Raw genomic sequence first — 12,894 nt, 5'->3', positions numbered from 1 at the left:
TCCTCTGTGGATCAGTACCCAGGCTTTTTATTATTATTATTTAATTTTATATATATATATATATATATATATATATATATATATATATATATATATATATATATATATATATATATATATATATAGTTGTTAGCTGGACCAGAATAAGAACACATTAGGCCCTGGGGCTATAACAAAGGTAACCATTTGTTTTTATTTTATTTTCTCCTATTTAAATTATCTATTTATTTTTTTATATATATTTGTTTATCATATATATATATATATATATATATATATATATATATATATATATATATATATATAGGACTATCATTTTGAGGGTGACATCACAAGCTCAGATTTGCTTGACCAATCAGAGGAAAAGGGGCGTTTCAGCACCTCCCACATGTGTATAATGAATTTTAAACTCTTTTATCCATTTTCCTTCCCTAAACCAAAAAATGAAAATCCAGCCAAAAGCTCTTTTTTGTTTTGTTTTTGTGAGCAAAAGAAAAACCGAAAAATGGCCGTTTTCCTTTTTTTTTTTTTTTGAAAACTACAGGGACCCGGAACAGACATGATGGTGGAATACTAAAAATATATGAGAAATATGGGAAAATACTTAATGATAGGATGATAGTGGGATAGAATGGTAAAATATGGGAGAATTTCGGCAAACACAGGAGGGTTGACAAGAATGAAGAGAACAGTGTTAGTGGAAAACAGTTTCGCGAGATAACGAAAAACATCTTTGCGAGGGAATGCAAAAACTTAAAAAAAAAAAAAAATGTTTTCCTATCACTCTGTTTTTTTTTTCTCCCACCCAGTTTTTTTTCTTCCACCTATTTTTTTCCCCACCTTCGCGTCTCCGTAGAAAACGGATATTGAATGAACAGAAGATACCCTGATTAAAATAGAACTAATAATAGCTAATAACTAATAGAATCTAAAATGTCTGATCAATTAATGAATAAATAAAATTTGTATAAAAAAAGAAATTGAAATGGTTATTAAATGCTTTTGTGATTGATTGAATAAATGAACACAATGCTAAATTACTTAAGCTGAAAGAACAAGTTTAATGGACATAATGAAAATAAGCAGCAGAAATTTACACAGAGCAACATTTGAGCTCTTGAAGCTACACATATGCAGATTGCTGCAAAGAATATTTACATCTCTTTATATATCTTCAACAAATACCGCATGCAAATTTACATGTACGTTCCATGCGCTACATTTTCAAGCTATATATATATATATATATATATATATATATATATATATATATATATATATATATATATATATATATATATATATAATTTGTAGCATTAAAACAGTTATAATTGACTATGAAGAGAATCCTAATAGGTAGCCAAGAGGTTTTGTGCTTTCATTAAACGTTTCTGGCGGCTCAATAAGTTTTCCCGCTTTTGACCAATGTCAAAATCCTCTTTAAGCATGTCGTCCACACCGTCTTTATCTTGCAGCAGCTGCAGCATGCTCCTTTGCAGCTCCAAAGCGGCTTCTTGCAGTAGCAGATAGCGGATAACCATTGGGATCTGGTCAGCTAGACGCTTGCTTGCAATCTGTTATAAATAAGACCACACCTCAGATAGCTGTGCATTACAGTTTAAACCAGTCTGCTGAAAGCTTTACCTGAAACGCTTACCATGTAGTAGGACTCGAGATGCAGCTTCATCTCACTCAAAGTAGCATGATTGTCTGTGGCAATCCCTACAGTCATGCAGTCAAAGTTTTCTGTGATTTCCTCGTTCTCTTCCCGCTTTTCTTTTGAGTGAAGTAGGCTCTGACTGTATGTGCCATCTTGAGTGTAAACTATGAGCTCCATCTTGAATTGAGTCCTCAGCATGGATTCTGCCAAGCACTCCTTATCCTGCTTGATGGCTTCGATCTTAGTCTTGGAATGTATACAAATTTTACAGAACATATGGAGTTTCATTTTGAACTAATTTGGATGTATCAGTAAACTAAATGTGTAACTGTAGTGCAGGGATGTCAAAGGGCCACAGTTTAGCTCCAACCCTGCTTCTGAAACTGAACAGTTTAGTTTCAACTGCTTCAACACAGTTACCTATAGACCAATTACCATGTTTGGAAACATTCAGGATGCGTGCGCAGGGAGGGGGCAGAAAGAAACCAGGAGCGCTAGCATTTACAGCGAGGGAATGACATCTGATGTGGTACATAGTTTGTTGTTGTCTTAGAAATAAGATATATTGATTACACATTACATATATGATTTACATAATGCTTTCAGCATATTATAACAGCTCGTCACCCAGTGATAAGCACAGTGATTCGGCAAAATTAACGTTAAAGTGAGCGGCGTTCATCTGATAGGTCCATTTGCGATAGCACTCTCCCAATGAATATTGGATAAGACGAAATGACCAAGCATCCAGCCACAAATATACAATCTTATTGAAGCTCCAAGTGAGTTTACAAGAGAGAAGTTAGAGATCTACAAGTCTTTGGATGCCAACAATTTTGTTCTGTGTGGTCATGTGCAAGAAATAACGCTCCAGGATGACCAGATTCAACACTATGTAGAGCTAAAAACCGAGGTTCTGCTTAGCCAAAGACAAGGAAAGAAGACGGAGTTAACGTTATACAAGGCCTAGGTAATTAATCACCAACACGCAAAACGACTACATTCTGACTGTGAACTACATCTGTACGGCAGGGTATGTGAACTTACACATAAAGGTAAAGTTGGTTTTATATTCGCATATTCGGACTTTTTCCTTAATGATATAATTACATAAACGTATTATTTGCAAACTCTAAATAGCGAAATCATATTAGCAGACAATGACTATCAAAGTACAACATTGTTTAAAGTCAAATAAACAGTGTTAATGTTGTCTTCAAGTCACACTTGCAGGTTATTTCAGACCGAATATTCAAAGTGCCGTGGTAAACAATATAGGTAGTGTGTCACAAGTTGTCACTGAATGAATGTGTGAATATAAAACAAGTTTACTTAATAACTTTCACGTTTCATTCTTAGCATTCAGTGTCAGCAGTTTAATTAACCATATGTAACTGTTTTTGCTGAAATCATTTCTGCAATCAAAAACGAGTAATGTGTATGATTCAGCATCACGTGATCTTACCTGATATAACATGAGAACTACAGAGTCCAGCATTGCTAATTAGGTTGTCACTTCATTCAGCTCCCTTTTAGCCAAAGACGTCTGCAATTAGCATTAAAGCAGTGTGGTGTATGGTAAAAGTTAAGTTTTCTATTTTTCGAATTTGGCATCCTACCGCACAACAAGACATCTTTACTATTGCAGCCTGTGTTTTTTGCAACCGGGTACCCGTGTGACATCATGTGTGACGTAGGTTGGTAATTCGTCTATAGGTTTCAAACAAGACTAGAGGACTCAATTGATTTGATCAGGTGTAATTAGGGTTAAAGATAAACTGTGCAGATCTGCGGCCCTCCAGGAACTGAACAGTTTAGTTTCAACCCTGCTTCAACACAGTTACCTATAGCTTTCAAACAAGACTAGAGGACTCAATTCATTTGATCAGGTGTAATTAGGGTTAAAGCTAAACTGTACAGATCTGCGGCCCTCCAAGAACTGAACGGTTTAGTTACAACCCTGCTTCAACACAGTTACCTATAGGTTTCATACAAGACTAAAGGACTCAATTCGTTTGATCAGGTGTAATTAGGGTTAAAGCTAAACTGTGCACTGAGTTTGACGCCCATGCTAGTGCTATTTAAATGTAATAATCAACATTCAGTAAATTTGTAACAATGTAAAAGGATGTAGATTAATATGAACACTTGAGTGTGTGTATGTAGCAGAAACATTGACCTAAACACACATAAAAATACCTTTGCTATTTTCAGAAGAATAGGAAAACCGGTAAAGCTGCACTGGGCCAACTGGATGAACTTCTTTTTAACCATATCTATGTAGAAACAAGCACACTGTTAATCAGGGTAAGGGAATCGGAGCGTGAAATTCAATGCCTTTTAAGACCTCATCACCACTTTAGGTTTCAACCCATAACATTGGCAACGTTTTAACTTGCAGTACATTTACTAAAAACATTATTCATTTGCGGGCAACACGGTGGCTCAGTGGTTAGCACTGTCGCCTCACAGCAAAAAGGTCGCTGGTTCGAGTCTTGGCTGGGTCAGTTGGCATTTCTGTGTGGAGTTTGCATGTTCTCCCCGTGTTGGCATGGGTTTCCTCTGAGTGCTCCGGTTTTCCCCCACAGTCCAAAGACATGCGGTGTAGGTGAATTGAACTAAATTGTCCGTAGTGTATCTGTGTGATTGAGTGTGTATGGATGTTTTCCAGTTGTAGGTTGCAGCTGGAAGGGCATCCGCTGTGTAAAACATTTGCTGGATAAGTTGGCGATTCATTCATTCGGTTTGCAAACTGAAGAGTGGGGGTGGTTGGCTGGGGGTTCGCGAAATAGCAAACTGAAGAGCGGAGGAGGGGGGTGTTGGGTGGTTGCAAACTAAAGACTGGGATCCCTGGTCGGTACTACCAAGGTCGGCAATCTGGGGACTGTACCAAAAAGCAAAAAAAAGAGGGGGGTTAAAATTCCGGGAGTTTTCCGGGAGACAGAACAAACAGGAGATGGGTCTGAAATACGGGAGACTCCCAGGAAAAACAGGAGTGTTGGCAGGTATGGTGGCAACCCCTGATGAATAAAGGGACTAAGTCGGAGGAAAATGAATGAATGAATGAATAAATTATTCATTTGCTGAATAAAAATTATAATCCAGCAGGTGGCGCCTATAGAACAGTGGGAATAATAGTGTTGACTTTGTTACTGCAGTAAACAAAACATAGACGTAAAATCTAGTAGGATTTAGTCTATTTCATACAGCATCCTGATATTCGCAGATTAAATTCAGGCAAACTTAATCATACAGTAATACATTTTATAATCCAAAATAATACAAAACTGAATGCCTTGCAAAATTGCATTTAAGACTTTTGAATACTTTTTAAAGGGTCTTACATTTCTCTAAATTGATTTATCAGCTTTTAATACTTTTAAAGACCCTTTGCTGACATCATGTTAATGCCAATTCTTTTGCAACCTTTTACCTGCAAACTTGATTGTCCAATGAATCCAGTTTTCCAAATGTCAAGAGAAATTACACTTCATTAATTGCTAAGTCACATTTTAGAGAGGGAAAATCTACCCAGAGTAACTTCTGGCATTTAGGCCAGGGGTGTCCGAACTCGGTCCAGGAAGTTTCTAGTATAACTAGCAAGAGCTTGATTAGATGGTTCAGGTGTGTTTGATTAGGGTGTGGACACCCCTGATTTGGGCCATTCTTCAAAATATATTCTTTTGGGTTTAACAGAAGAAAGAAACTCATAAAGGGTTGAAAGATTTTTGGGTAAACTATCCCTTTAAGGATGACATAAGCAGTTTATGAATCTTTCTTGGTGATATTTATCTTCTAGGTAGCAAAAGTTTTCATCCAAAAAGTGAAGACCACATTTTTTAACTAATTAATAAACTGTGGGAATGAAAAGGACGGGGTTAAAAAAATATACAGAACAAAACAAACCAGAGATGGTCTTCAGCATCTTTAACGCGGGTTCCTCCAACAACTTCATCTGTTCCCTGACAAGCCCCTCAAATGTCTTGTAATTGATGAATCCAGGGAGCTCTCTTCCCCGGTACTTGACTTCATAGTTATCAACTTCTTCTTCAATCTTCAGTTTGACTGCAAATGTTTTATGAGTATTGTCAGAAGACGCTCTCATGTTTGCATTAATACAAAAAAAGTTTCTGTGAAGCGTGATGACTAAAAACATAAATTGTAGACATGCTGAGGATTTCATGCGTATGGACTGTTGTGCATAAATTGCTCATTTAAGCAGGAAAATGCAGTGTTGCTGCCAGATCTCAATACTAAATCAATTAAAAATGTACAGTGCATCCGGAAAGTATTCATAGCGCTTCACTTTTTCACATATTTTTGTTACAGCCTTATTCCAAAATGCATTAAATTCATTTATTTCCTCAACATTTTACACACAATACCCCATAATCACACTGAAAAAAGATTTTTTTTAACTGTTGCAAATTTATTAAAAATAAAAAAACCTGAAAAATCACATGCACATCAGTATTCACAGCCTTTGCTCAAAACTTTTTTGATGCACCTTTGGCACCAATTACAGCCTCAAGTCTTTTTGAATATGATGCCACAAGCTTGGCACACCTGTCTTTGGGAATTTTCGCCATTTCCTCTTTGTGACGGTGTACAGCCATTTTCAGATCTCTCCAGAGATGTTCAATAGGATTTAGGTCTGGGCTCTGGCTGGGCCATTCAAGGACATTAACCGAGTTGTTGTGAAGCTACTCCATTGATATTTTGGCGGTGTGCTTTGGGTTATTGTCCTGCTGGAAGATGAACCCTCGCCTCAGTCTGAGGTCTGAAGCAGGTTTTCATTCAGGATGTCTCTGTACATTGCTGCATTCATCTTTCCCTCTATCCTGACCATTCTTCCAGTTCCTGCTGCTGAATAACATCCCAACAACATGATGCTGCCACCCCCATGCTTCACTGTAGGGATGGTATTAGCCTGGTGATGAGCGGTGCCTGGTTTTCTCCAAATGTAACATCTGGCATTCACTCCAAAGAGTTCAATTTTAGTTTCATCAGACCAAAGAATTTTGTTTCTTATGGTCTGAGAGTAGAAGAACACTGGAGCCCAAACAGTTTGACCATTGGGTCATTGATCCCCTCCCTGACTAAGGCCCTTCTCCCAGATCACTCAACTCAGAAGGCCGGCCAGCTCTATAAAGAGTCCTGGTGGTTCTAAACATTTTCCATTTATGGATGATGGAGGCCACTGTGCTCATTGAAACTTTTAGAGCAGCAGAAATTTTTCTGTAACCTTCCTCAGCCTTGTGCCTCGAGACAATCCTGTCTCAGAGGTCTACTGACAATTCCTTTGTCTTCATGCTTGGTTTGTGCTTTGACATGCACTGTCAACCCTGGGACCTTAGTCAGGTGTATGCCTTTTCAAATCATGTCCAATCAACTAATTGAACTCCTATAAAGCTGCTGAAACATCTCAAGAATGATCAGTGGAAACAGAATGTACCTGAGCTCAATTTAGAGCTTCACGGCAAAGGCTGTCAATAATTTAATCCATTTTGGAATAAGGCTGTAACATAAAAATGAAAACTTTCCGGATGCACTGTATGAAAAGCTTCTGATTTATTTCTGCCTAATAAGGACTTGTTAATAAAATGATAATTTAGTCATTCAGTGAAACTATAACAACACAGGAAAGCATAACAGATGAAAATATTCTCAAGGAAATTTAAATAGGTAAAACTTGGGTGTTAAGTACAGTATTTGCTTTACTTACAGGAATATCCTGAACCGACTAAGAAGCTATTCCAATTGGCAAATTCCTGTCGAAGTTCTGGAAAAATCAGCAGTTCTGATGCGCATTTAACCTCCTCTCCAGTCGTCAGGTTGAGAGTGTCACGCGTAAAAGCTGTAACTTTCTAAATTCAGTAATGTCAAATATTTCAATTACTGAGGGATGTTGTTTACACTTTGATAAGCATTTTAATGCTGTACTCACATCAATAAAAAAGCTGAGTCTTTCTGCAGGGTCTGATGGGGGTCCATCGCCATACGCTTCCAGTTCCTTCTGTGTTTCAGCAAGCTTTGTCTGGATTTGCTCTTCTAAACGAGGTAGGGACCTCTACATAACAGATTAGTCATATGAAAATTACTTCTTTTTTTCTCTCTTATAAATCTAAAAAATTTCAAAGCCCTTTTTTGTCAATATATGTTATTTCACCTGAATGTGTAGCTTGTTGGATGGTTGACGTAACCACACTTTTTACCAAAAACATTTTCTAAAGATTTAGAAGAAAAAAATATGAGAACAATACTTATTTTTCCAAATACAAACTTATTACATCATAATGTATATCACTGGAAAAATATAGGAATCTGTTCAAGTTTACCAAACTAGCCTATTGTCATTTATTATGCAAACACAAACTGGGGTGCGTTTCCAAAAACCATTGGTAGTCAACTAAGGTCGCAAGTTGTATAGTTACAAACACAGTTCGTTCATAGTTCATAGTTCGTACATGTTCACAATTACAATCATCATCATTAATACTATTATTGAAGTAGAATTTTTTTTCATTTCGTGATTAATAATAAATATTACATTTATTCACTCGTCACTACATTGTTCTTTTCCCAAACGATGCATCGTACTATGATAGTTCGGCTGCAAGTTACGTCGTTGTTTGGGAAATGCACCCCAGGCCAGCACATTCAACTTTCCTAGGTCACGCCGAAGCAACAGCCAACACAGGATTCCACTTGATCTTAAAGCCAATGATTTATTATGGCACAGAAGTCTAAATAGGACAAATGAGCTTGTGAATGGGACAAATGCTGCCACCTGATCACCCCCCCCCCCTTACTTACATGCATAATAAATTACTTGCAATGATTCTGATGCTTCAATATTAGGATTTTAATAAATTTGGAAATTTTGCTAAGGGATTATAGAATGACTGTAACAACATTTCAGATGTTGTGCAATGCGGTCGATCCACTGGTTTGTCCATTAATGTTGTCACATTGCACCTATATTTGTTATCACATGATCTGGTAAAACAAAATCACATTTTTGTGACATTATTTAATGTGCATGTGGAGATTTATTCAATAAATGTGTTTCTACATAGTTTACAAACATTTTTTCTTATCTTATTAAAGTTAATCCTAATCAGTTGTGCGCGCACTTATGCACATCTTGGCATTTTCATTAAGCAATTTTACAAAATGTGTATAAAAATAATTGGATGGAAACATAGCTTCTGATGATTGTATTTACTGGAATATACACATTTTATTGTCAAGTATATTGAAAGGTTATACAAATGTTTAGACCTACATTTATATTATATACATGAATATATATTACATTTTTATTCAGTTACCTGAAATGAGGATGGTCTTTGAAGAAGGCATTCTCTGTTTCTGTGGCCTCATTAAGAGTGACCTGATCCATTATCTCTTTTTGCCCCCTGCACCTTACAATCATGTAGCCTTTAGTGAGGTGAATGACCTCATTGTGCACAATGTCTACAACTGTCCCTTCAGTGCCCTTGTCCACCAGGTCTGGCTTTGTTAAGATCCCTGTAGTAGACAAACAATGGTTTTACAATTCTGATTCTTTTTGTATAACAAGTGCAATGAGTAATGCACACCTAAAGTCCTTTCGCCATCAGGATCCTCTGCTTGAGCCATCTGCAATGCTTCTGTGGTGGCGATGTCAACATTGCATGGCACCACGACCAGATTGATTGTTTCCTGCTTGGTAATAAACATCCTGATCAGTCTCTTAATCTAGAAGAAACACATTTGAATAATGTTACAGTCTCTCACTCGCAATGGACAAAATGTAATTTAAAAGTATATCCGGTGTAAAAGGTTTACGTGGTCTCCAATGTTCTCAGTTTGACCCTTGACGGCCACTCGTGCAATACCAGGGAGGTCAATGAGAGTGAGGTCAGGAACATTGGCAGAGGTGATCTGCAGACTGATGAGTTCTTCACTGATACCAACACCTGCTCCAGCCATATCGTCTTGGGCTGCAAACACAATTAGATGAAAGATTCAAGCAGTGTCCTTGATTATGAGTTCATGTAATAATGTTGCTGTTTGCGCATTACCAACATCTACAACCCTCAAAGTTGCGAAGATGTTTTTTTTTGCCGAATTCATGCTTTATTTTATTAAAAATCTTGAGTTTTTGAGAATCTTGCATTTTGAGAGTACAGGGCCTGAAAGCTGATAAAACAGTGTCTCCAGCACAATCTCGCGGCAATTCGTAACTTTTTGATTTAGTGGCTAATTCGTACGAATTCGTACGATCTAATTCGTACAATTTAGTACGATTTGCTCATCCCCCAATGACGGTTGGGTTTAGGGGTGGGGTTTGGTGCCACGCCTTCTTTTTTAAAATTGTACAATTTCTTACGACTGAACTCGTACGAATTAGCCACTAAACTGACAAAACGTAAAATACTTACGTTTTCTCGTGAGATCAGGCTGGTGTCTCATATAATATTAAAAACTGTATTGTACATAAATGTAAAACATTTGCATGTTATCCAATTTGTTTTATTAAAACTGAATACATATTTATTATACATAAGTAAACAAATTGACTGAATGATAGGCTCAAAAATTCTGTGGAAATCTGCAGATGTCTGCGAACAGATTCTGTGTGGTCCTGCAAACGACTCATTTGGACTTCCTCCTGGGTTTGTGACATAACAAAACCTAAAATTGACATAAACACTCCCCTGCCCCCTCCCCTTGTCAACCATAAATTGCATTTCTACCTTCACGGATCTTTTTCTCCACTTCTGCTGGGTCATCAAAGTCTTCCTCGTGGTTTTGATAACTGATTCTCCCATGCCATTTCTCATCCTCTTTACTCCTTATCATCTTGAGCTCAAGAGGGCATCATGTAACAATCCCTGGGCAAAAAGTAAAAATTTGGATGTCACACTTTCAGGATAACAGCTAGATGACATCATACTGCTCTCAGCACTCTCATGTTACCATGCCGCATTGATCAAAACATCCTATCATGTTGCATTTCAATCATTCAATAGACAGATTGTAACAGCAAACATTGTGAGATAGTCAGGGGTGTATCAGACATTTTAAAAGTGGGGGGGACGGCTGTATGAGACCATACGTTCATATAATTATTAATCACCTGTTTCTAAATGGTCTGTCTCTAAAAGTGAGGGGGTTGGATCCCCCCTGTCCCCCCCCGGTTGCTACGCCTCTGGAGATAGTCATCCTAAATTTCTGACAATGGTAGAAAATCTTTCGTCATCTTGCATCTCAGACAGCCACATAATTCCTGGTGAATCATTCATGGTATACAGAAACTAGGTGTGCCAAACCCAGTGGTTCAACTCTAATAAAAACACAAATTCCAACCAATCAGTTTGTTCCAGTTTATTATTAAACAACGTTTATGTTGAGTTGGAGAAACTAAACTAAACTGTGGCCCACCAGGAGACGATTTATTTGCCACCCTGGATAGAGAGTAGTGTCTATGTCCTTTGGTTCATCAAACGTTTTTGTTAATATGTACTTATTAATTATGCTAACACAATATAATTTATATTCAAGTTTAATATAGCTTGAATATAAATTAAATATAAATACAGCTATATGCAAATTTTACTTCGTTTAACATTATATATATATATATATATATATATATATATATATATATATATATATATATATATATATATATATATATATATATATATAAAACATTTATTTATTTTTTCCCTCACCACTGCCCCTGGGTAACGGAACTCCTGACAGCGCCTCCAGAACTGAACTCTTTCCCGAGCTTTGGTCTCCTATGACGGCGATGGCAGGCAACTTTTTTGGCAGGCCTTTTCGACTCCCAAAGACCATATTGCTGACTGAACGTGTAACTCATCTTCTCCATTATCTATGTCAAAATATCAATAAGAATAAACCCTTCTTTCCACAACACAACAAAATGCCAGATGCTGAGCTTTCCTCGATGATTGTCTCTCAGTGATGCTGCTGGCGCATCCTACAGCTTTTATGCTGGTAGGTTAAGTTTCAATTCCTGGACATGTTAACAGTTTCGTTTTTCTGTTTCCTCGTTCAATACATAAATTGTTATTTAAAAAATTACTTCTAATATTCTGTTGCACAGTTCTCGTCTGCATCCCGTTTCTATATAGATAAATAGCTTATGTTCCTTTTGTGTCAACATTTCCCATATTTAAATAACTAAATCGTTACTGCTACTATAGTTGTCTAATATAGTGCAAAAACAGAATTAGGCTTTTACTTTTTAAATGCATTTGATGCATGACATCTAACAGAATTTTAACCATGCAGGGCTACAAAAAGGAAGTAATCACTGCATCAGTAAAGTGGTTACTTTGAAGTAGCATTAGTAAGTAGCAGTAGTAACATTACATTATATAACTATTATATTATATTAGCATAATAATAGTCATTGATACATGTTTCAGATCCAATGTTGAACGGCATTGATGCTTAATTGCTGTTTAAATCGTTTCTTCAATTTCATTAATATCCTCTAGAGGGAGGTGTTTATCAGACTACAGAGATGATGAGGTGAACAGAGCATCACTGTCTGACGAGCTCTTTATCTCTTCAATACAGTACATGGCAGTATAAGCACCATAAATCGTCTTTTAATCTTATACTGAATTATGTATCACAACCTGTGGAAAAAAGAACACTAAACGTTCAGCTTGCCGTTTATGCAATGAAACACACACGCACACACACACACACACACACACACACAATTGGTTCTTTACCAGTTTTTTTTTTTTTTATTGCACCACAAAGTGTTTTTTTAATGGTTTGTTAATGATTCTTTGGAATAGATAAGGATTTGCAAACCACCATCTTTAAACATACATTCACTGGCAGCTTTATTAGGTACACCTTACTTGTACCGGGTTGGGACTCCCTTTTGCCTTCAGAACTGCCTTAATCCTTCATGGCATAGATTCAACAAGGTGCTGGAAATATTCCGCAGAGATTTTGGTCCATATTGACATGATAGCATCACGCAGTTGCTGAAGATTTGTCGGCTGCACATTACATGATGCGAATCTCCCATTCCACCACATCCCAAAGGTGCTCAATTGTAATCTAGTGACAGTGGAGGCCATTTGAGTATAGTGAATTCATTGTTATGTTCAAGAAACCAGTCTTAGGTGTCGCGTTTTATGACCTGGTGGTAGATGGTAGATATATTTGTCATTTTAGCAACTTTAAATTTT

At 36.9% G+C, this 12,894-nt stretch overlaps 1 protein-coding gene across 1 annotated transcript; it reads right to left on the bottom strand.

Annotated features, from left to right (window-relative positions):
• Nucleotides 1-1,349: 1,349 nt before the first annotated feature.
• Nucleotides 1,350-10,524, bottom strand: mxb (myxovirus (influenza) resistance B). Its single transcript, XM_056453832.1, has 10 exons — nucleotides 10,405-10,524; nucleotides 9,494-9,648; nucleotides 9,265-9,403; nucleotides 8,995-9,193; nucleotides 7,608-7,728; nucleotides 7,386-7,527; nucleotides 5,567-5,725; nucleotides 3,860-3,936; nucleotides 1,658-1,906; nucleotides 1,350-1,574 (listed from the first exon to the last, which is right to left on the bottom strand). Exons 1-10 carry the CDS (start codon nucleotides 10,508-10,510, stop codon nucleotides 1,350-1,352), a joined length of 1,572 nt encoding a protein of 523 aa, XP_056309807.1. The 5' UTR covers nucleotides 10,511-10,524.
• Nucleotides 10,525-12,894: the final 2,370 nt, after the last annotated feature.

This window comes from Danio aesculapii, chromosome 1, assembly GCF_903798145.1.
Source record: "Danio aesculapii chromosome 1, fDanAes4.1, whole genome shotgun sequence".
In the NCBI taxonomy this organism is placed as follows: domain Eukaryota; kingdom Metazoa; phylum Chordata; class Actinopteri; order Cypriniformes; family Danionidae; genus Danio; species Danio aesculapii.
This window is presented reverse-complemented; position numbering and strand designations above follow the sequence as displayed.

Coding starts and splice junctions, on each gene's coding strand:
- mxb (XM_056453832.1), bottom strand. CDS start 10,510: ATGATAAGGAGTAAAGAGGATGAGAAATGGCATGGGAGAATCAGTTAT. Junction 9,649..10,404: donor GGAGAAAAAGATCCGTGAAG/GTAGAAATGCAA, acceptor TTGTGTTTGCAG/CCCAAGACGATATGGCTGGA. Junction 1,575..1,657: donor ATCTCGAGTCCTACTACATG/GTAAGCGTTTCA, acceptor TATTTATAACAG/ATTGCAAGCAAGCGTCTAGC.